The sequence below is a fragment of the Arachis duranensis genome, chromosome 8 (assembly GCF_000817695.3).
Source record: "Arachis duranensis cultivar V14167 chromosome 8, aradu.V14167.gnm2.J7QH, whole genome shotgun sequence".
In the NCBI taxonomy this organism is placed as follows: domain Eukaryota; kingdom Viridiplantae; phylum Streptophyta; class Magnoliopsida; order Fabales; family Fabaceae; genus Arachis; species Arachis duranensis.
Window position 1 is genome coordinate 43734754 of NC_029779.3, and position 25810 is coordinate 43760563.

The 25810-nt window shown below is 31.2% G+C and overlaps 2 protein-coding genes across 2 annotated transcripts; both read right to left on the minus strand.

Annotated features, from left to right (window-relative positions):
- Positions 1-5508: 5508 nt before the first annotated feature.
- Positions 5509-11292, minus strand: LOC107463097 (uncharacterized). Its single transcript, XM_016081834.3, has 6 exons — positions 10696-11292; positions 10240-10338; positions 9371-9548; positions 7483-7580; positions 6417-6478; positions 5509-5981 (listed from the first exon to the last, which is right to left on the minus strand). Exons 1-6 carry the CDS (start codon positions 11131-11133, stop codon positions 5864-5866), a joined length of 993 nt encoding a protein of 330 aa, XP_015937320.1. The 5' UTR covers positions 11134-11292; the 3' UTR covers positions 5509-5863.
- An 8106-nt stretch (positions 11293-19398) lies between these two features.
- Positions 19399-25460, minus strand: LOC107463056 (beta-glucosidase 24). The gene is made up of 13 exons (XM_016081775.3): positions 25074-25460; positions 24878-24947; positions 23278-23336; positions 23070-23145; positions 22777-22854; positions 22507-22594; positions 22151-22406; positions 21912-22027; positions 21335-21549; positions 21196-21227; positions 20753-20855; positions 20566-20662; positions 19399-19747 (listed from the first exon to the last, which is right to left on the minus strand). Exons 1-13 carry the CDS (start codon positions 25203-25205, stop codon positions 19579-19581), a joined length of 1491 nt encoding a protein of 496 aa, XP_015937261.1. The 5' UTR covers positions 25206-25460; the 3' UTR covers positions 19399-19578.
- Positions 25461-25810: the final 350 nt, after the last annotated feature.

Below are 25810 nucleotides of genomic sequence, written 5' to 3' on the forward strand. Positions count from 1 at the left end.
ACCTACCGAACCCATCTTCCTCATTTCTTCTTCTTCCGATTCTGATCTCCTATTCTCCCCGATTCTCTTCAAATCACTCTCAACTCCTCAACCTTACCACAGCAGACACAAAACAGTAACAGGGAGGGGAATTAGTGTATTACATTTACACACAACCACTCCACTAAATACACAGGTGAGTATTTTATTTGTGGTTTATTGTTGTTATTTAATGTTTGAGTAATTATCTAAATTAGCCCTCAAAAATTTTAAAATTAAATATTTTAATTTTAAAAATTTTTAGAATTTTATTTTATCAGACAAATTAATTTTTATTTTATTTTTTGGTAGAATAATTATTCAGATTAATCTCTAAAGTTTTTAAAAATGGATATTATAATTCTAAAAAAAATTAATGTACAAATCAATTTTTAATATTTTTTTGCGTAAATATAACAATTTTCTTGAAAATTGATCTGTGTATTAATTCTTTTTGAGACTAAAATATCTGTTTTTTAAATTTTAGGAATTAGTTTGAGTAATTATTTTGTTAGAAAATAAACTAGAGACTGATTTATTTGTCGAAATAAAATGATTGATCTATGTATTAATTTTTTTTAAAGACTAAAATATCCACTTTTAAAATCATGAAAGACTGAATTGAATAATTACTCTAAATTTTAGATCCAATACTATAGTCGCTAATTTTAACTTTGAATTTCTTATAGAATAATCTTTAATAATTTTATTATTATTATTATTATTATTGTTATTGAGTGAATATATATATATATAAAAGAATCTAATGAATAAATTTATTATTATTGTTGTCCAAAAACTACAAAAAAATTATAGTACAATATTATTATACAATTAATAATAATACTTATTTTATTTTATTTTATTTTTAGACGGAGGACTGTTATGTCTAACGGAGAGAAACGTTGAGGATTGATTTGTACATTAAATTTTTTTGTGGATTAAAATGTCCATTTTTAAAATCTTTGGGGACTAATCTGGGTAATTACTCTCCCGAAAAATAAACTGGGACTGATTTGTTTGCCGGAGTAAAACTTTGGGATTGATCTGTGTATTAATTTTTCTTGGCAACTAAAATATCCAATTTTAATATCCTTAGGACTGAGTTGGATAATTACTCTTAATTTTTTTAAGCAAAAAATAATATAAGATTGGAAAATAACCATTTGGGACTGAGTTGAAGATAATGCTGGGGTAATTCTGGAATTTTATTAAAAAGTCAACATAAATTTAGGATTTGGGTATTTTTGTCAGTACGAAATCCATCTTTGATAGATACAACGTTAGTTTCCTTCTTTAATGGGTATTTTTGTCGGCGTTCGTAAAGTTCATGGGTACAAATGGTTGTTTTTCCTTTATAATTTTAAATAAAAAATACTATTTGTATATCAAAATTAACCATTAAAATCACAATATAAGTGGATTAGAGAATGAGTGCATGAATCAATTTGGTAGTGCTCCTAGGATGAACGACCATAGAGGAAGCGAAATCAAACTGACATAATTCTACACCTTAAAGCAGCGCCAACATTTGACTGACTGAAATTAATAAGTTCAACTTCAAAACATATAATAAATTAAAATAATACCACAATTATAACAAGTACTTTAGAACACACATTCAACTTCTTCACCAGTATGCATCTAGTTTAACATAAAACTCACACACAATCAAAGCTTCAAATAACACAACTAAAAAAAAAATCAACAAAATAACAAGTAAATAGCCTAATAAACTAAAAGTCAAACCGAAATCCTTCAATATCTTTATCTTCCATAGCATCAATATCCTCATCTTCACCATCTTGTTCCTAAACCAACATTTTTAAACATTTTATTCCTAAATTAACAATAATAAATAATCAAATTAGTAAGTTTGTCCCTAAATAAAAATTCTTTTCCTAAATCAAATAATCAACTATGAACATTAAACCATATCATATACTAACACAGACACACGATAACATTGTAGTTTATTAAATTTGTAACTGCAATTGCTTTCCATGATCAGAATTTAGATATTTAAAAGAATGAATTAATAATGATCATAATTTAAACATTCATAATTTATACAATCCCAGAGACCAAAACAACTAAAAAATTAAAATTAGTAATAAGTAACAACTAGAAAATTCAGGAAGTCAGTAACAAACTCAAGTAATAACTATGAAATCTTTCTAAAAAAAATACTTGAATAAGGCAGTGAAGCGGCGCGGTCATGCAGGAAGAGAAGCGGCAAAGTCGTGCAGCAGTGGAGGTAGAGAAACGGTAAACAATGATAGCAAAGCAGAGCAGATCAACAGAGGCAGCAGAGGCTCGACAACGTAGGCAACTATGCGCGACGGTAGAGGCTCAACATGCATAAAAGAGAACAAAGAGTGAGATAAGGAGAAGGCGAGAAGCAGAGCAGAGAGTGAGACACAGGACTGTGCGCGAAGCTGAACAGACAAAGGAACAGCAGAGCCAACTAGCGGAGAACGACGATGAATGACAAACGAGTGAAGTTAGAATAATGAGTGAGGGAGAGAGAGAACATCGGAGAGTGAGGTAAGAGAGAGTCACAGAGCCAATTAAGGATTTAGGATAAGTGGGTAGCATTTTTTCTTTCTTTTTTTCCTTTTTTTTTGGCCAAAACGGGCACCTAATGCAAATTCGCTAACTCGCTCTCAAATTCATGAGTTTGACCGAGTTGAGTCTAGCCAAGTCTACCCGATTTTACTTAAAAATGAGTTTGTGTCCGAGTTAACTCGATTCCACTAGCTAAACTCGTAATTAGTATGAGTTTACGAGTTAACTCGCAAATTTGACAACAATGCACATCATGTTGCTATTTGGTACAACATGTGACTAATATGGAATTGCTATACACTGGAAGTATTTTTCATTGCTTTGTAAGTTTTTCCAGATTAATAAGTTTAGTTAGGGTTCTGCATGACTTGCACATATGTATCGATCATTATGTCGAGTATCAAGGTATGATTGAAAGGACACAAAAAGTCCTCTAGCATTGCTCTTTGTGTGGGCCTAGATACAGATGCCGTCAATAGGGCCTCTGGCAGTGGATATTAGCTGTCAATGATAGTGTAGATCTATAGAGTACAATTGTGCCTCTAATATGCTTTGAGTGCTGTGGAGTGGCATCCAATTGACAAGGTTAGAAGATAGTTTGGCTTTTATAAGGACTCCCCTAGTATAAGCTATGAAATTTAAAGTGTCGCATAATATAGTGTTGGCGAGTCCAAAAAAACAAGAATTAGGGAGTAGAACATAGCAAATGGATCTCATAATGGAATAACAGTTCTGCGTTCGTCTTGATAGATTAACATGTCGACAACTATCAATCATCCGATCAGTACATGGACTAGTATATTGGTAGATTTGGTGATCTCCTGCAGCTCTCCAAGCATGCTGAAGAAGAGCAACTACCTCAACAAGAATAACTACTTCGGCAATAACAACCACTATATCCATAGCTATATGCATACCCACCATATCCATGTCCACCATACACGTACCCATCATCACAACAACAATTATATACACCGCTATATTTTTATCCACCACAATATCCATACCTACTATATTCAGATGATTATGTACAAACTTTCATCCAACCTGTTATACTATCATATTCACAATCATATTTATTATACACATAGGAATATGCACAACCTTCCATATAATTATATGGTCAATTTTCTATTATGTGTGAGGAATACATACGGACATAAATGTCGTGATATTTCTTGTTACAATTACTAAGCACATTATTGATTGGATTGAGGATTTTAAGTCATTTTAATGATTGAATGATTTATTCTCTATCTAAGACCTTCTACAGGTGTCAGTGTCTCAAATTGTTCTTGGACAATTATCTTTAGATGTGAGAGTTTTACTGCAGTCTTATTCTGAACACTCTAGGTCAAAAATTTCTGTTGATTCAGTTAGGAGTGTCCATATAAATATAAAAATTGAATATCACCAATGACACCAAACCCCAACACAGATTCCTATGTCCTATGTCAGAGGGTGACAAGGAGGTGAACGACGATGCGGTTGATGAGAATGAGGTTTATCAGCCTGGTTTAGGTAAGGTGTTACAGACACGTGCACAATTTATGATGGAGAAAGGTTGCGACACGTTGTACATGGGTATGATGATTGTTTTAGAGGAGTACCATATTTTTGAACCTCCAACTCGTCGTTATTGGGGAAGGCTAGATTTAAAACATGCATATGATCCGACATTCAAAGCAGTGATGGGTAGAGCATTCCAAGAATCTTGGAGAATTATTGAAGACGGCGCCAAAGCACACAATAAAAGGATAATTCCCATTGCTCTATTGAAATGTCAGATTCAATCCATATGGGGGAAATCGTCGCAGAAGGAAGAATCCATTGATGATCCTGTATTGGAAGAATTATTGAGGCAGATAGAGAAAGATGCCATGGAATGTAACAAATCATATGGTAAATTGAAGGCATCTATTACTTGTACTAATGAAGCAGTTTCTGATGAATATTTGCTGGAAGCAACGTATTGTTAGTATTGCAAGTGTAAGGAGTGTTGAAGTTAGTCTCACATCAAAGAAAGCATGGAAGAGTGAAGAGTTTATAAGATGAGAGACCCATTAACTTGACACCTCTCCACGGTTGGCCCAACACGTATATCAGAGCACATGAAAATATGGAAAATGAAGTCATGTCAGAATGGGGAAGGTTAGAATTGGCATTATGCGACAATAAGAGTGACAGACGAAGATCAAAACAGTCATCATCATAATAATCGAATGCAACATAAGCTGCGGCGGCCCCAGATTCCAGAGTACTTTAGAAGGTCTTTTTTCTTATTTTTTTATTTTCTCTTAAGGTCTTTTTATTATACTTTTCTGTTTTTTGTGCGGTGCTGTTCTTAATTCTTATACATTTTGGTTTACTGTTTTGGTTCTTTTACCCTCTCTTTTTTTTTTTTTTATTTACTCTTATTGTCATGATATTTTCTTTTAATTTCTTTTTTATTTTGGGTTGTCTTGTTTTATATTTTATTTTCTATTGTCTAAGCCTCTAAGGTACTTCTTTTGGTAATTTGGTACGAGGTACTTTATATGGTCAGAGTAGTGTTGGTGTATTTGGAAATGTAATCTTCACTGGGACTTTGAGCATTTTAGATCTCTCTATCTCTCTCTTTTGTCATTAGGATTCTCTTTGACTCTTTGTTCTTCCATCTCCCATTGTCAGACGGTTTAATAATATAAAATATCATCGATCAAAATCATTAATTTATTTTATACGTTTTTTCCTAATTTAATAAACTTTTTAACTGTTTATACAATTATAAAATTCGATAATGTAATAACTTCTATTTCAAAAATGTTAACATTTAACAATACGTAACGAGTTATCATGTAATATTAAATCCTTTTATTTTGTAATAAATATTAAATAGTTGCCATATATTTTGTTTTTTTATATAAAAAAACTAACAATAAATAAATAAATAAATTATTGTAATATATAACAGAAAGTGGAGACATGAAATTTGATCAATCTAATGTTGACACAAAGTACCATATCATACTACGTTCATGTTCAAACGATTTCATTTTATTCCGTTTCTCCATACAAAAACATCGATGCTAAAAACTGATCTACAAGTTATATAAAAAATACGAAGGCCAGAGTGATTCACGGGATCTTGAAAGTGCTAACGTAGTAGAATAAATGAAAACTCTTCCATTTTGGGATGGTGGAGGATGCTATTTTACAATTTGCATCAACCAGGTCATTCTTCAACCTTTTGGAACGCAGAACACTAACATGATTTGTATCAAGAGGAATCATCAAATTAGACATCACCGGAATCTTCTGAATCTGAAACATCACCAGAATCAATCATCTTCTCAAGTGCATCCATACTGCCATGATCAGAGACGGTATGTATCCGGAGTTTATCGGCATCTTCACTGAGAAAAGAAAGGAAAACCAAGGAACAATATTAGATCATATTTAATAGGTGTTTCGAGTTCAATTTTATTGCAGAGCCTGTGTGCATGGAAAAATGCTGAAATAAATTTATGCAAAATGCTGATAGAAATACCAAGTTCACTAAGAAATATTTAAGATAAAAAACAAAAAGAAAAAGAAATAAAAAGTAATAAGCATGGTTTTAATTTGCAGTCTACAACCGCAATGCAATGCCAACTGCATCACATTGCAGCAGCGACTGTGGCTGTTTCACATATGTTTTCGCCCAATTTTCCACAATGCAGTCCAACCACAATTTACAACCGAGGTTAGAAGTAATATGTTACACAATGGCTCTTCGCACTTTGTAATTCAATAAGTTTTTACTAGTTATGACGCAAACGACCCGTAACATTTAAGCATGTAAAACATACTCTGTAACTCCGAAGATTTCCTTGACGACTAAGGAGCTATCTCTTGAACAGAACTCCGGCAGCTGGAACGAATAACAAAACTAATTCAATAAACTCATAACCCAACAAAACATACAAAATTACAAGTATGAATATTAGATATTAAGATATTATGGAATAAAGTATTAGAAAACTTCAGACAAACAATTAAATTATCCTCAAGTTGAAATTTGACGATATATACCCAAGAATATTTACATAGCCAGAAAATTTTGACTCAATTTCACTAGAAGTTGTCAATAATAAGGATTTCTTGTTGAATAAATCAAAGGGGATGAGGAGACCACTCATCCATCTAATAGTCATTAACAATGCAAACTCATTCTTGCTAAAACTCTATGACTAGAGTTTGGCCAATCTAAATAGAAGATAATGAGCCAACACCAGCAGGTTGAAAATGAAGTCTCTTTGAAAGATACAACCTCTTCTTTATCAACCTCTACTTATTGGGCTATCCTGACATCTATGATATCTACTCTTTTCTCCTAGACTCTTTTAGGTGCCTATATCTGGCAACTTTAAAGCTACTCTACTGCACAAAACCACTTCCTTGTATGACAGTCTGCAAATTGTAAGTAAACCTCAGTATTATTGGGACCTAATAATTGTTGGACAAGTAATTGTTCATCATTATTTATTTGTGATCTCTCTTTTTTCTTGTTCTTAACCTAAATAACTGAATATATAAATTATCGAAGGAATTGTTTACATTTCTTCATGTTTGGTTTCCTTATTCAGTTACAAGTAGGACTTTGGTATTGGTATTGGTATTAGTATATATGGGGGTAAGTGCTTTTTATTTTGTATCTGATCAGAGATCACCATCAATAATTCAATATAAATGAGAACATCATTTTGAGTGTCTATCCTCTCTTTCCTTCTTCCCCACCTCAACCCTTAACTTTAAGGTCATGGAACCAATGTAAAGGTCAGTGCCCAATAGTACAAGGGAACATTGGAACTGAACACTAATCAAATTTTATGCACAGCAAACTAAATTTATATCAAATTGACTGTGCAGACTTACCTCAGATAGATAGAAGACCTTTCCAAAGAGGGCTTGTACTGCTAATTTTCTCTTGAAACCCCTTTCAGTATAGCCTGCTTTCTCCATCACAACAGGACCTAAAAATAATTCAAATGTAATGTAAGTAGAGAACAGATATAATTATGTCCTAACATAGAACAATGTAAGCATCTGTTTTTTCTGACTTTCAAGGTTGCTATTATTTCAAAGCATGTAAGATTTGAATACAAATTTAACAGTAGTGGCAAACCTGTTTCAGAAGAAAACAAGGGTATGTTTAAAACCCAAATATTCTACTTACTGAAAAACAGAAATGTGGATTATAGAATTGTAACTTCATATTAATATTTTTTCAAATTTGAAGTCCAGCTCATGCTTCGAAGAACCAGATAGCAAGGTTATAATAAAGGATAAGAAATGGAATACAAAAGCCACTACAAGTCTATAACTAGTTATCAAAACATAGTTGCACTAAAGAATCACTTCATAGAACCAAATTGTGATATGTTGAAAATTACACCCATAAAAATTAATATAAGTGAAATTAAACTGCAGATAGGTTTGACTAAGCAGGACTAGAGCTAGGCCTACCTCAGTTAGGCACAATAGAAAGTGATCCTTTTTTCATGATTCAAGCTTGGCTCACTCCAAGCTTACAATTTACATGAGCTCAATCAACTAAGTTTCACCAATTTAGACCTCTAGGCTCAATGACCTGAGCTCATTAATCATGATCCTAGTTGATTGAATAACCGGTCATGAGGCAAGCCCTGAGCAACTAACAAGCCACTTGAACTCATTGCAAACCCCAGATACAGTAGACTCATGCAAAAATTCATTTTGGTTTTCAATTAACCATCAACCAGATTAAGTGCAGCCAAATGCTCACTGAATTAATTATATTAAGAATAGTGATGGAATTTCTGGCTAAGAGGAAAGCTTATTTATATATCTAGGGATGTGTATAATATTTTACTCAAAAATCAGTCAGGTAATTCCTATTAAAAGATATTCAAATCTATGATATATAAATTATCTTCAGCAACAAAAAAAATTATAATTTTATTCAATAATGTTTATTAAGTTAATGTTTATGCAGGAGGATAATAGGAAAATGGGCTGGTGAGAAATTAGCCAAGGTTACGTGAGTTTATGCAAGGAGAAAGAAAGATGCATCAAGAGATAAAGAGGGAAATGAAATGCATAAAGCAGTGGATGCCATGGCAGTTTGGGAGTTGGAGAGTGACTGAATAAACATGCGGCAGAAAGCAAGAGATTAAATAATGATGGAGGTGAAAGCAGTGTCAAAGCAGATCTGGAACTCAATTGGGTGACTTAAGCCATAATGAGATAAGCGAGAGTAATGCAAGGAACAACAGAAGGCTTATGTGGTCAACTAGTTAATGAAACTTATAAACTAATGGTCAGAACCAGTTTCAACAAGTAATTTGGCAAGAACCCAAAATAGATGTGGAGAGCCCAGTATTTATCTTTGGGCAGAAGGCCAGTCATACCTTACGGCAAACAAATCAAAGGGAAATTCACACAATATCAAATAAAATTTCTCCAAATTATTTTATGAGTAGTTACCTAAACATCTTACAAGTAACATCTAAATGTCAAAAAGCCAGAAGGTAATTAAGAATTCTAATTCATGTTTTTGCACTTCCAGCATTCAAAATCTTTCAAATTAAGCCCCTAGAATCATGCTACCAGTGAGTGGTTTTGCTAGTTTAAACTTTAAAAGGTCAAACACTCATAGGTTCAAGATATTTTTCATCCACTATACTAAAACACAATACCATTGGATTTTGGAATCATGTATATCCATGCTATCAAGCACTAAGACTACTCAAAATAATATTGTCAAATGTTGAGAATGTATTACCTTTATCTCGCACAATTCGTCGTGAAATTTCATTCAGAATCTCAGCAACTTGTGAATCATTTAACATAGAAGCACTCCTTAACTGAATTAAATCAGCTACCATGTCAGGGTTGAATGGTTTTTCATTCAAAGCATACCGGATATACTTGCGCAAAATTTCTTCCAGATCAAAACCTGTCTGAATACAAATTCACAGTTGTTACATTAAATTAAATGATACATATACACTAGCACATATATCATGGGAAACCAGTAAACAAAAAATTGGTTCAAAATGTTTCCCATCAAGAAAACAGAATTCCAAATATTCCTTGATTCACAAAGATTTAATATCCTTTAGTTAGAGAAACTGCAACCTAACAGTTAACTCATTTACTCTATACCATATAAAAAAATGTTTCTGCTAATACCTTTTTTCTGCTTAACAAGTTATACATCAAAGCATCATAAAATTCTATATTTTTCCCCATAATAGTCTTTTCTAAATGACAAGTTTTGGTACATTTTCTTTCACATCATTCTTATTATTTTGTAAAGCAAAATAATGATACCAACTGTAGTGTAGCACATATTCTAGGCACATATGAAGACATGACACTGCCATAAAAACACACCAAATCTAGAATAAATAGTAGAATAGACTAGCATTGTGGGTATGTGATATGTCAACTTTACAATTTAACATGTCAAGTTAACCACACTTCATCTGCGAAGCAAATCCAAAGATAACATGATTATTCAAAATTTCAATAAGCAGTAATTACTCCTTGTTATAGCTTGCCACAATCCCAAATTTTAGTAAGTCNNTCATTATATGAAAGTACCACTATAACAGTGTTGAGCATGATGATTCCCTATAAGTATCTCACCTTACTCTCAAGTTCCTTGAGTGCAACAATGTTGACTTGATCTCTTCCTTTCTGAAATAACTCATCAAGTGACTTGCATAGTGTTGCATTTTTCCCAACCTGAAACGGAAGTAGATATATAATTATCAAATTGCCAACAAACAATGATACTTCTAAGCAAAGAGATGAAGTAAAAAAGAGCTTAAGAGAAATGAAATGGTTAGCGAGCAAATATATTCGTTTCAATTCTATCAAACCTTCATGTCTTGTTAATAGAAACAACAATAAAGTGGAATAATAACTCTACTCCTATGCCTCCATTTCACTCCACTCAGTTATATACCATCAATTCAATCCTAGATTGGGGACTCACCCATAAGTAACAAGGAATTCACGTTGACGAATGGTGAATGGTCAACGCGAATTCCACTTGTTTGGAGCAGAGAATAAATGAAAGGAGAAAAGCAAATGACAAACCAGTCTGCGGCGTTTGGCCTTGGGAGAAGTGAACCTCTTAACGGTCTTAACAAAAGCAATGACAAAAGTGATGCCGGCGTAGGCAAGGGGAACGGCGAGGATCCAAGGCAGTGATGTGGGGCCCACACGAGGACCAGGCAAGGCTTGCGTAACGGACCCGGTGAACTCCACCAGGTCCAGCGCCTTCTCCTGAATCCACGGCAGTTCTTCCTCTACTTCAACCTCCTCCACCTCCTCCTCCTTCTTCTTGCCTCCCTCCTTCGGGGCGTTCGACGCCGACGCCGATGCCGCTGAAGAAAACAAGAATCGTTGGCGGTTGAGTCTAGCAGATGGGAAAGGCAAAGAAGAAACAGACGTAGAAGTAGTGGGGAAGGGATTGTTGGGAGTGGGTGGGAGAAGAAGCTTGGAAGCGGAGAGAGAACAAGAAGTGAAAACCATTGCTGGTTCGGTTCGGTTGCCGGCCAAGCTTACTGGTTTTCACTATTCAGTTTGCAGTGCTGGTTTCGGCTTGCATTTAACAGAGACGGAGGGGTTTCTGATAAATTTTAGGGGAAGCACACTTAAACCCTTTGCAAATCATTTCCCCACACAATTTTGACATCTCATTAACTCATGACTAAAAGTATGGATTTAGTAGCTGACTTTAGTTTTGATTTATTATAGTATAATTTTTTTTACATGATTATTTATTATTTTTATTCTTATGATAATATATAATTAAATATACATGTAAATTTTTTTTGTCTATAATAATTTAAAATTAAATAAATTATTTTTTGATAAAGACTAGTCTTCATGTGAAGTTGATAGTTGAGAGCTATTGGATAATAATTTAATCAAACATGTGATTATCTAACAATTCTTAACTAGCAATTTCACATAAAAATAACTATTTTTATTTGAATAAAATCTAAATGTTAGCTTTCAACTTATGATAAAGATGAAGACAGTTAAAAATATACTTATGAGATTTGTCAAATTTATAAGATTAATACTCAAATATGTTTTTAAGATATATTTCGTTCTTCAAATTAATTTATGAAAAATTTTGTTAATCATATTAGTCTCTAGAAAGAGATACAATCATAAGTTAAACTAGTCATTTTGTCTGTTAAACAATGATGTGTCATATTATTTATGTTAATTATCACAAGTCATAATCTATCACAAAATGTTTGGTAGATGTGTTCATGATTATAAGTGGTAGACCAATTCTTTTAATTTGCATGTATAATCCCACTTTTCTAATTTGCATCTGCTGAATTAATTTATCTATTATATATCTTTAATTTTAAAGCCAAAATGTACTACATGTCATTTTCTTATTGCAATTGAAATCAAATCTTTTTCTCTAAAATTAAAGAATTCTTCCCTCTTCTTTCTTCATTTCTCTATCTCTCTCATTTCTTCACTTACTCTATTTCTCTTATATATCATTATCAATGACTAATTACGAATTTGACAATCAAAATATATAACATAACATTTTCTAATTGTATTTAAATTAAATTAAAATTAAAATTAAAATACTAAAATTGAAATATGGTTATATTATATATTATATTTATATATTATTAACTAATTTAATAACTAAAATGTGTTACATGACACTCTCTTATTAAAATTTAGAGAATACATTTTCCTCTAAAATTAGTAACCATCCTTCTTATATTTTCTTATCTACCTTTCTCTTTTTTTTTCTATTTCTCTTTATCCTTCTCACTCTATATATAATTTATAATTCATATTTTATATTAGTAATTTGACAAATCAAAATGTGTCACCAGAATTTTCATTATAATTAAAATAAAAATTTTCTTAGCTTCCAAAATTAACAAACTCCCTCTCTCATTCTTCTTCTTTATCTTTCTCTCTCTTTTCTCTCATTATTTATTTTTCTCTACCTTTATATTCTACAAAAAATAAAATTAATAACATAATATAATTTAAATAAAAAATAATATCGTCGAGACGTGTGCGGCCGGTCCAATGGAAGAAGCGTAGACAGGGGTAGACGTGTGCAGCAGCGGTGCCATGGTGGAGTACGGTGAGGACGAAGGACTCGTCGAGACGGGGAGTATTAGGACGGAGAGAGAGGCATCGACGGCGGCGTTGTCGTTATAGGAGGAGGAGTCGGTCGAAAAGAGAATCTGAAAGATTCGGGTAATGAGTGGGTCAAGCGTGTTGAACCAGTCCTTGATGGAAGATGCGACGTCGTTTTGGTTTATTTTTTTTTAAGACGGTGTGGGAGTTATGAGAAGAAGAACATGATGAAGAAGAAAAGGAAAAAGGTGGTCGTTGTGAACGAGGAAAGAAAAGAACAGGGATCTGCGTTTGGTTATATGTTGTAGTGGCTGTAGCATTGTCGATGTTCCTTCCTCAAATCCAATCTACGCTCTTTTATTAATTTGAAAAAAATAAATGAATTAATATGTTAATTATTTTTAATTAGATAATTTTTTTATTTAATTTATTTATACATAATTAATAATTAGATGTTCAATTCACTAATAGTAGATATAGTTAAAATTTAAGAGGTAATTTAAAGTGAAATATTTTTTATTTTATTGGATCAATAGTAGAATTTATTGTTTACATTATTTAAAAGAATCATTGACTATTTAATAAAATCATTCTAATTTTACACAAACCTAATTTAATTCTTAATATTAAGCATGTGTTTGACTTAACGTTTGTAGTATCAAATTTAACGTTTACTTTTTTTTTTAAAAGTTTTATTTTTTAATTTGATTATTTTTTTTTCTAAATACAAACGTAATTTTACACTCGTCTTTTTTATCTGATACATTAAATTAGAAGTAAAGCGTAGAGTTTAGCAAACATAGGTTAAAGTTATCAATTAAAAAAATACTAAAAATATAAACTTTAATTTCTAATATATTTATTTTATATTATCAATATAAAAAATTTAAAAATTTGTATTAGTAATAATCTTAAGATATATATATAAACTAAATCCTAACGCCTAAAGTAGAAAGAATAATTATTTTGAAAAGAAAAAATATATGAAAAAGTATTTCTAATTTTTCTTGTTGGTAAATAGTCAATCAGAAAATATGGAAGAATTCTCTTTATAAAAATCACGCACCTATATAAATACACGGTTGGTGAAGTGGTGACAAAATTAGTATGACTCGATGTTGGGTTTAAATCTTATAATAAATAAAAAGAATTAAAAAAAAGGGGCTCTTTTGGCCTTAGGGGGTAACAAGCAAGTTGAATAATAATAATAATAAAAAAACTTGAATCTGTTAATTTCCTCAATTTCCTACATAAAGATACCCAAATCTAAAGCTTGAATCTTACGAAAATGATCAACTTGAATCAACAAACTCCGAAGAACTGGGTTGAGAACTATGTTACGAGCTTTCATCGTGTCCCTCATTCCATATGCCGAAGCTTGGCAATTAAATAAGCCTGTAGTAGAACTTCATATTGCCTCCAACTAAACTTGTAGCCCACTTCTTTCGTTTTGTGCCAAATCATCTCTGTAATATGGATATCACCTCTATTAGCATACTTCTCCATAATAACAGTATAATTGATAAAAGGTTTCTCTTGGTTCAGCAAGACTGCTTCTCAACTTCCCCTGCTTTGATATGAAGTTTAACTAGGTCGTCCCATATCAATGGGCCTATTCGGATTCCACTGTCTGCCATTAGCATAACGACATCGTTACCCTTTTTTACCATCATATTATTTGCATAAATTTTCAGCATAAGTGAGTAGCTCTTGGGATGAAAAAGCCATCTTTTTAACATAAACAACTTCATCAATTTTATTTAATTCGGTAAGATACTCAATTTCAATCCGATACACTTCCTTTTGAGAGCAAACTTGACAAAGTTTCTAAATTTTTCTCACTTCATTTATATCACCCAATTTCGCATACCATAGATAGAAGTACCTACCAACTTGAGGATTCTTCTTTAAGTCTTCCCCTTCCAGTTTCTTCAATAAATATTTGATATCTTCTTTCAACCCAACGACTACATTTCTTTCTGTCTGAGCGCTACAAATTGATAATAAAACATCAACATTTAGAAGGTTTTGGTTCTAAATAACTCTTCAAAGTACATTTCTAATTCATGTAGCTCATGATCAGACAATTTAGCAATAAAACAATATAGGTAGGATGATATCTATTGCTAAATTGTCTGATCATGAGCTACATGAATTAGAAATGTACTGAGGGTTATTCAGAACCAGAACCTTTTAAATGCTGAAGTTTTATTATCAATTTGTAGTGCTCAGGCAGAAAAAAAGGCAGTTTTAGTTATACACTTTATAACCGTTGAGTTGAAAAAAGATGTCAAAGATTTATTGAAAAAAATGAAAGGAGAAGACCTAAAAAAGAATCCTCAAGTTGGTAGATACTTCTGTCTATGGTATGCGAAATTGGGTGATATAGATGAAGTGAAAAGAATTTGGGAGCTTTGTCAAGTTTGCTCTCAAATGGAAATGTGTCGGGCTGAAATTGAATATCTTGCCGAATTGAATAAAATTGATGAAGCTTTTGAGTTTATGTCAAAAAGATGGCTTCTTCATCCCAAAAGCTACTCACTTATACTGAAAATTCACGCAAACTTTTTACTCCTACCAATTTCTCAATCTACACAAAACCAACCATAATGGAAATAAGCAAACAAATCAATAGAAAAAATGGAAATTACAAATATTGAAACTAAAAATCTACAAATTATTTTAAAATAAGTTATTAAATGGAAGCAAGTAGGCAATTTAAATACAATTTTATTCATGAGAGCACAACCTTTTTTTTTAATATGTAAAACTCACTACATGAATCATATAATGGCATTTAGAATTTAGCTCATAGTATATAAAAAAATTTGTTAATGAACTTTGCACTAAACAGATATTAACTTGAGAATAAAGAAAAAATGTAGACAGTTTTCATCTTCTTTGGAAAAAAAATATGTTCACATGTTACATTTTCTTCAGCTAAGTCGCTCAGATATTTTCCATGCTTAACATAGATCATACTTCTAAAGTTTTTCCTTCTAAACTGTACACAATTTTCAACAGTACGTCAAAAAGAAAAAAATGAGTTGATAATAATCTAAAATCAATACATAAAACCCATACATTCAATGTGATTAATTAGAAACAAAAAAACTCTTTAACTTTCTCAAAAATATCGACAAATTTAGAAGTTCAGGAACACAATTTCTCGAAACTATACTCCATGCCTCATTTGTTCTCATAAACAGCCAAGCATGAAACTTAATAAGAATTAAAATCCACAGTTTAATAAGAATACATCTATAGTAAACACTGTTAAAACAAAAATAATAAAAAGTTAAGAATTTAGTGAGATCATTAGAATTGGATATTTGTCCTAAATCCTTTAATAAAATCACTATTTACATAAGCCAAAGAACTAAGAATTATTCATTCAAAAACAAAATTATATACTGATATTTGTACCTGATAAACATCTTTGCTGAGCTCTGACAATTTTAGAAAGCAAAGTATTTTTCAGCAACATCTCTTATATAAACTAATCAAAATTAGAAAAATCAACCATGGTTAGATTGAATTAAACTGGGTTTAGTGATATATCCTTTCACGATGGATGTCAATTAAAATAATAGTAATATAGACTTCAAAGATTAAAAAAAGCAATAAAATAATGATTCCACCAATTAGAGTATATCAAAGAATTGGTTTATGTACATAATTCACAAAAGAATTTGTGATCATCACTTAAGGTCAACTATTGAATTAATCCCTCTTATTAAGTTTGACTCTGATCTATTGTAACATTTTCTAAAGTGTTTGAAATTGACAAAAAAATCCATTAATGTGAAGATAGTATGACTTGCAACTAACTAAACTCATCCTACTAATATGTCTAATGAACTACAATAGAAAACTAATGCTAGAACTCATAAATAAAATTCTAACTATTCCTACTTTGTAGATTTGGCCAACTGAAGGTAAAATTCTGTATTTTAAAGTATATATTTTTAATTATAAACTTATAATAATTTATTGTAATTACTTAAATTTATTTTACTTTAACAAATAGTTTGCATTTTAAGGCAAAATGAAAAAAATTCTCTACAATTACTTTAACAAATAGTTCATGACCTATGTGCCCTTTAAAAAATGAAAAAACTTTTATATTTTATATTTTAATATAATTTAAAAATATTATTAATAATATTTTTTTAGTTTTCTTGACCTATATTTTAAAGACATATTTAAATTAATCTCATTTTTAATAAGTATTCTTAATAAAATATATTTATTAGTGACTAATAAATTATAATTTAAATGACATAATTTTTTTTTTCGCCAAAAAATCTACCTCACTCCTAATTTTAGAGAAAAAAAAAAACACATTTATTGATGTATCACATATGAAGAATTAGATAGATAGAGTAGTACCATAGATTCCCAAATCCCAATTACAAAACATATTTTTTGGCTCATTCAAGGGTATAATGGTGAACGTGTTAAAGCATTTGAATTTTGCAACAGGAGCATATGAGAGAAGAGAAACTTCTTTTCTATATGTTCTTCTACAATATAAAAACAATTTTTTATCACCATTAACACTTTTCCAATTACTTTTAATATTTAAAAAAATATAAAAACATATACATAAAAACCTAACATTTTTTAAAGGAAAATTATGATATGGCAAGCCGAAATTCTAAACGGATTGACTACGGTAACCCTAATTTGTGTAGTACATACATTCCCAGCTACAGCTAATAATGCCGCTTCTATTAATGGATTCTTGCTAAATCCCAGCTGGCAATGGCATGGACCAATCAACTAAAAAATAATGATTAAATTAGTTACTATATATATATATATATTATTTTATATTCCGATATATATTTTATTCAAATTAAAATTGATTTTTTATATATACATAAGATGATTAAATAAACTTGTATACTTAATATTTATTCAACTATCGTAATTAAAAATAAAAATATTATTTAAAAATTAATTTATGTTATTGACACATATTTTGAATTATGATTCTCTCCCATTCATATAAAATGTTTAGTTATAATTGCATTCTGGAGATATAAATTAAAAAAGTAAACTGAATAAATATTACTTTCTCTCTCTAAATAAATTAAGGTGAAACGTGAAGTCGATTTCACATGAAGTTGATACCTCAGAGTCGTTAGATGAAAATTTAGTCAAATCAGTTAAATCATCTAACGACTCTCAGATATCAACTTCACGTGAAGTCGACTGCACCTGAGTTTTCACCATAAATTAAATTAGTTATATAAAATTATTCTTACTAATACCTCTGTTTTGTAATATAAATTAAATTTTTAAATGAATATTTATTTTGGTCCAAGTAAAATTTTAAATCAAACCCTTATTTCAAGTTGAATAAATTATCATTTTGTATTGAGAACAAAATATTAAGAGTTTAACAATTAAATTTTTTTATATCTTCTATTTTTATTCACTTATCCATCTGTTGAATAGACATTAGAAAAATAATTTACTTATTTAAACTATATAAATACTAAAATGATAAGATTATTCTAGAAATAAAATGACTATAATTTTATTCTCCTACTTTTAATATAAATCATGGATATCATATAAATTTTTAAATATTTTATCTACCCAAGTGGGGAATGGGGATCCATTGGCGATATGACTGTCCTTGTCTTAGAACTTGGATTGGCATTTCTTTATTACAATGGGATATACATTTTTTTTTCAGAGGCAAATATGGGTATGAGTATGTAATTAGAAGGAGGATACCGTAATTGGTTGATGTGGTTCATGTCGAAGGGATAGAATGGTGATAAACATCAACTAAATGGACCTAGCATTTTCTTTCTTTTATGTCGAAGGAGGACAAAATAAAATTCATTCAATATAATCTTGTTACATTACAAAATCTAACACTACTAATCATAGACTCAATTATGTGTCATATCATCTTCGTTTACTTGATTTGAATCTTTCATTAGGTGGCAACTTCCTACAGTACCAAACTACCAACTACAAAGTTTAAGACAAGTGCAGTCAGAAAATTGACCGAGTGTAGTGGTTTGCAACTCCTTCCAATAGAATTTTTAAGTTAAAATCCTGACTTAAAGAAAAGGGGGAAAGAAACAATATTAATTAGAATAAATTAACAAAAATACATATGAAAGAATTTGGAATAGATAAAAATATATACCAAAGATTTGTAAATATCAAAATACATATCAAAAATAATTTGGGATATATTTTTTATTTTTTATCCATAAAAAAAACTTCAAACATATTTTGATATTTAAAAATTTTGATATATTTTGGTATTGCCCACCCGTAATTCTTTGATGTTTAATTTTATCCATTTATTCTATTAATTATTTGCGAATTTGACACATTATGCAATTAAGTGAGAAAATAACCAAAGATAGTTACAAAATGTCAATTCTTTGTTAACATTGAAACTACAAATATGGCATTTCTATCCGGATCCACAGAGCACTAACCCGCCAAACTAAACAAAACTTGGTCGTTATGTTGTATGTTTAAATTCTAATTACAACTTTCATCCAAAGTATAAAATTATCATAATCTAGTATTTGGTTCTAAACTTCTAATCCCAATCCTGTTAAGAATGGTATCTTAATATTAATTAATCATTTTTTAGCTTGAGTTGCTTGTGAATTGTAATTTAGTTGCAGACGCAAGAAACATAATAGATTAGGTAACCTATTGCTACAAATTAAGGAAAGTAAGTTCCAATATGATGCCTCACTCTTAGGCTAAACATCAGAAATCATCAAAGCCTTAACCTTAGAGTTAGGGAACAAATTCTCAATTTAAATTTGAAGACATAGATTTTCTACCATTTTAATGGTGAAGAAATAGTTTGAACCACAAAGCTGATCTTTTACGATATCTTCTGAGGCCATTCTTGTAATCAACATAGACAAGTCCAAAACGAAGAGAGTAGCCAGCAGTCCATTCAAAATTGTCCAACAAAGACCATGCAAAGTAACCTTTTACCCTCACACCATTCCTGCCAAATTAAAAAACATTTTAGCTTGCTTACATTGATTTGAGAGAAAGAGAGAGACTTGAAAATTTGCATGATCGTTTTGTAAATATAATGATAAATTAGTATTGTATGAAAATTCTAAACACTACTTCGGATATTATGCAGTGTCCAAAGTCCCATGTTGAATAATATGGGATGTTTATTGTTCTATTTAAAGAGAGTAGTTCTTTTCCCTTAACGGCTACTAGTTTTTTAAGATGTGATTCTCCACCTTCCTAACTTAACATCCCGTTGGTTGATATGCACTTTGGTCATATTATTCTAAAAAATTGCTAAATTGTCCCAATACTTTTCGATTTCAATTTGAGAATGTCAATGCAGATTTTAATAGTAGCCTACATTGTAGAAACTTTAAGTTTATAAGGTTTTTTTCTCAATATTTATGGGTAAAATATACTTTTTGTCCCTGAAGTTTGGCAAAAGTTTCAAAAATACTCCTAAATTTTATTTTGTTTCAATTTTGTCCCAGAAGTTTTCGATTTGCATCAAATATGCCCCCCGACGGCTAAATTTTCAAAAAATTTAAGACCAATCTAGATTGATCTTAAATTTTTTGAGATTGGTCTTAAATTTTTTGAAAATTTAGCCGTCAAGGGTATATTTGATGCAAATCGAAAACTTCGGGGACAAAATTGAAAGAAAATAAAACTTAAAAGTATTTTTGAAACTTTTGCCAAATTTCAGGGACAAAAAATATATTTTATCCTATTGTAGTAAGTACTATAAAACTTTCTATTATAATAACCTTAACAAGTGTCTGGTAGTAATATTAAACTTACCTTATGGCCCTTTGAAGATACAGAAGGTGGTGACTGAAATAATCTATTCTCCATTTGTCATCAAGTGACATTTTACCATCATTAACCTCATCAACTCCTAAAAATGATAGAATAACTTGAGCATGACAAAGATACAATTTTTTTATGCAAAGGTGGTTATAGGTACTCATTATAGATAAAAACTTACCATTCTCTGTTATATAAATGATTGGATTGTTGAATTTCTCCTTAGTGTACTCCAAAAGACCTTGAATTCCTGGTGGATAGATGTACAGCCAATCTGAAGCAGCCTGCAAAATTATTCACTTCTCAACTCCATTATAAGATATAATGCGAATGAACTTCGTCTCCTGAAAAGCAGTTATCTTCCTTGGAGCATTAGCCCTTAATTTGTATGAACTGGCAACATAAAGCAATTCGACTCTGTCAACCAATAGAAATTCAAGAAAGTGAGACATCATGCTACGACCATGATTCCTTATCTTCTTGAATTTCTATTCGCTAACAACATGAAATTGCTTTACATTATCATTGCATGGAAATTATTCTCTAATAGTTGCACTTCCCATAATTTTTCAACATCATACTTCATAAGCAACTAAAGTGAGTAAAAAGTTATCTCGGATTTACCTTTGGACCAATAAGAAGCCCATTTCTTAGAGCTGAAGGCAAGTGTGAGAAAATGGATCATGCGTTAGTCAATGTGGAAGGCAAATTAAATTCAAGTTAAAATAGAAAGCATACGAAAGCTTCATTTGAAAAAACTTACTTGTAAATCTAACACATGAATCTGTAAAGACATTTGGCCTTCCATTTTGGCAAGGAGTATTGGTTGCATAAGTTGAGGTGTAATAGTTTAAACCGATGAAATCGAAGGATCCTTTAACCATTAAGGATTGTGCTCCAGAAAACTTGGGCAATCGGTTCCCGACTCTGTTAACCATTACAGCTGGATATGTACCAGAATGTAGTGGTTCCATGAACCTTGAAAAACAAAAAACGAAAAGTGTTTTACGTCCATCGAGTGAAACCAATAACCACTAAAGGTTTAACACCTAAAGAGAAGCATCTGAACCATTGATGAGAAAATCAACAATTTCAGATTTATTAAGATACAAACACATGTATAACTATCCAAATAATTATGAAACTCTTGATTATTTTCACCAAATCTTTAGATGTTCCACTTCAGAGTAGCCTAATCCGTTTCACAACTCAGTCTTGTGAATGAAACATGGATACCAAAGTTATCTCCAAGAAATAGTACAAATAATCTGTTGATAAAATTAAGAGAATTGGAGACAAGAAGAGCATTTTTTATTAGAAAATAGGGGAAAAGCACTTACCAATCATACATAAAAGCAAGACCCCGATTTGCTGCTTCTACATCTTCTTTAGATTGAGATAATGGCACAAGCCATGCAGAATTTAGTGTTACCCCAATCTGACCCTTCTGAGTAGCCTATTAGAAAATCACTCGGTCTCAATAACTTCAGAACCAACCACATATTGCATGAATTTCGACTAAATTCTATTAATTCTATATGCTGTTTGATTAATTAAAGATAATAAAAATGGCAAATACCTTGAACTTCTCTCTGTAGACTTTTACAGCAGCAGCATGAGCAAGTATCAGGTGGTGTGTAACAATGTAGGGCTCAATACTCGAATCACCGGCGGCACAGCTTGCTGACATCCACTTGGAGCATCTTGTGGGTGGGGATCCACCATTTCCATAACCACCGGTGCTGTATAACACCGGCTCATTTAAAGTAATCCAGTGCTTCACCCTGTCACCAAATTCTCTAAAGCATACTTCTGCATAAAAAGCAAAATCTTCCCTGTTCAGAAAAAATAAGCGTTGGTTTTCCATTGTTTAGGAGTGAAAAGAAAGGAGGGTTTAATCCATAAAAGAAAGCTTTATATTTTACTAATGCTTACACAATTTTGGGACTCAAGAAACCACCATACTCATTTTCAAGACCTTGAGGGAGATCAGAGTGAAATAGTGTAATAAAGGGCTGCTGTCCTGTAGGAACGGTGTAGAAATAATTCAGTTCCTTGTGATCTAAGGTATCATGAGAGAGAGAGAGAGAGAGAGAGAGAGAGAGAGAGAGAGAGAGAGAGAGAGAGAGAGAGAGAGAGAGAGAGAGAGAGAGAGAGAGAGAGAGAGAGAGAGAGAGAGAGAGGGAGAGAGTTGACTTCACTAACCATTTGCTACAAGTTCATTTATGAGATTGTTGTAATAGTTGACACCTTCTCGGTTAATTCCTCCCTTCAAGTTTCCACCTTAAAATTTGTTTGAGCACCATTGAATCATGAACACACCAGTAAATGTCCAATTCAATATAAAAAAACTAATTTTTATAATGGTCTTGAAAAGCTATGCTAACTAATGAAACAAATTAGCAACACAGAACATACTCATAACAATAAATAGCTATTTATGCAACAACTAATCTCAGGATAACTGAAGGATGATTATATGATTAGAGTTTTCTCACTCGGTAATATTCTTGACCACGAGATGGAAAATCTGTAGGCATTGAATCCAATATCCTTCATCATGGCCACATCTCCCTGAAGAAAATTCATTTATTTTATGAGTCAACAATTACATTAATCGAAATGAGATCAAGCCTACAAATACAAAGGTACGCAAATTCACTTATCTGAGACTTAAAAATTCACATTAAGAGAATGTAATAACACCTTGTAGCGGTGGTAGGAATCGACAGCAACATCCCCATTGCTGTGATCTGCTATTCTATCTGTAGAATCAAGAAAACATCTCAATGTTTTGAGGTTGTTCAGTTAAAATTCTGCAGAGGTAAACTGTTTCAAAATGCAAAAGAATGAAAACAGCTACATATGACTTTTGTGCAGCAACAATATGAGGTTTGGGAATAAATTCTCATCAGAAAATGTACTTGACTTTTTTAACTAGTGGTGAAATTTTTCAGATGATGATGATCCATTCCTATGAGGCTCATACTGCTGATAATGCTAATAATCACTAAATTAAAGTTTTAATATGGTCCAGCTAATTAATGAACTGAGATACACTTGATACATCATGCACTAAGGTAATCCAATGCAATTGATAGATCTTAATATAACTTTACACCACCAACTTATATTAGATCTACTGAAAGGTATTTATAAATTTGATTAATTAATATTATTAATATTATTGATATTATTATTAATATTATTATTAATATTAATAAACGACTAACCATTTAGTATCATTTGGCTAAAGGGACACCACCTTTTAAGAATGGTGTATGTTACCTACTAAGTATACATTTTACTTAACTATTAAGAGATTTTTCTTGTTCAAGAGAGTTGACAATTTCTTACTATTGCTAATTAAGAAATTCTTAGGTTTCATTGTATACTGGAGAGTATTGTCATCAACCCTATAACAACTAAGTGTGGGGACAAACTTTAAAGAAAGCTATCTAATCGTGCCTTGAAACCATATTTATATACCCAACATCTACACCATTAGATCATCATGGAGCATCAAGCAGCATAGTGATTCCCGTTGATATTATGCATTCTAAATATTGTTTTCATTAACTTAATAACTATACTTTTTAAGTTTTTGGTTCCCTCTTTAACCTATCCATGTGCATCTAATTAAAGCCTAAAATAATAATAATAATAATAATAATAATAATAATAATAATAATAAATTTTCAAAAAGTTTCTAATATAAACTTAAAAGGTAAGTACTAAATCGATACTCGAAAGATTCTGACGCTAACAAAATAGTACCCGACTTTTGTTATTCACAAAATAACCCCTGAAAGATTTTAAAATTTGACAAAATCACCCAACCTTGAAAGGATGACATCACAGTGAGCGAAAAACACTGATGTGGCTGTCAGAAGAGAGCTTCGGCGTTGGGTGATTTTGTCAAATTTTAAAATTTTTCAGGGGCTATTTTGTCAATAACAAAAGTCAGTACCAGCGCCAGAAGTCAGTACCAGCGCCAGAATCTTTCGAGTACCGATTTGGTATTTACTTCTAAATTTAAATAAGCTATTAACCATAATGACCCTTAATTCCACCCTCACAACATTAATCTGCATAAATGATTACTGTAGAAACAGAAGAATTTTTTGGTTGCTAGAAGGATCCATGCTCCATTATTAATGTTACCCATACATACATACATACATACATACATACATACATACATACATACATACATACATACATACATACATACATACATACATACATACATACATACATACATACATACATACATACATACATACATACATACATACATACATACCTGGGTGGTTATGAGTGAAAGTGTCCCATATACTAGGGCCTCTGCCACCTTCATGTGCTGCACCTTCATACTTCAAAGTTCATACACAAACACCCAACAAAATGTCTAATAAGATCCAACAACAGTTTACACATAAAATAATGTTTTAAAAAAATAAAAAATGAGAAGAAAAACAAAAATGAAGAAGAAGTAAAACCTGGTAAGCAGAAGAAGCTGTTCCAAAAATGAAATCTTGCGGAAAACTGCTACGATTAAGAGAAGCTGCTGGGTGAAGAAGAAGAACAAAGGAAGCTACTGCAAGCAGGAGAACACCACCCTTAAGCCACATTGTTTTTGGTCCGATTTGAATTCGATTCAGAGTTTCTCACACTTTATGTTTATAGTTACTCACGTAGGGTAGGGATAAGTGAAGATTCTGAAAAGGTGAATAAAAAAAGGGGAAACTTTTTTAGCGTGTATTGGTTTGCTTAAAGCGGTTTGTTAGAAAAGATGCCATTATTACTGAGAAGGGGAAATCAGGTTCCACCCTTAAAAACAAGTATTCTTTGCAGCATTCCAATTCCAAGTGTGTTTCAAAAGCTTAAGACTTGAGAGTGAGAGACTATTATTATTTTTGTTTTTGTTGGAACGTGTGCACCATGGTGGTGGAGCCGTGTTTAAATTATGGAGGTTAAAAAATATTCCAAGGACCCCACGTGATCTCTGATTAGTGCTTTTGTTTTGGATTTCAACTCAGCTATGGTGTTTATGTGTCTAAACAATGTAAATAATAGATATATCAAATATTTAATTTACTAGATGTACAAATAATTATTTTAATATTAAGATTTAGATAGATAATTTAAAAATATAGTGTATTTTTATTTTATTAAATAATTTTAGAATTTATTATTTAAATTATTTATAAAAATTATTGTATACTTAACAAAGTCC

Bases quoted from the DNA above. Each gene is read 5' to 3' on its own strand.
- LOC107463097 (XM_016081834.3), bottom strand. From the start codon at position 11,133: ATGGTTTTCACTTCTTGTTCTCTCTCCGCTTCCAAGCTTCTTCTCCCA. The intron at 9,549-10,239 runs GTGAGATACTTA...ATTTGTATTCAG, and splicing joins TCAAGGAACTTGAGAGTAAG to ACAGGTTTTGATCTGGAAGA. The intron at 5,982-6,416 runs GTATGTTTTACA...TTCTTTTCTCAG, and splicing joins GAAATCTTCGGAGTTACAGA to TGAAGATGCCGATAAACTCC.
- LOC107463056 (XM_016081775.3), bottom strand. From the start codon at position 25,205: ATGTGGCTTAAGGGTGGTGTTCTCCTGCTTGCAGTAGCTTCCTTTGTT. The intron at 23,337-24,877 runs GTATGTATGTAT...TTGATTCTACAG, and splicing joins TTTCACTCATAACCACCCAG to ATAGAATAGCAGATCACAGC. The intron at 21,550-21,911 runs GTAAGTGCTTTT...TTGTTTTTCAAG, and splicing joins CTTGCTTTTATGTATGATTG to GTTCATGGAACCACTACATT.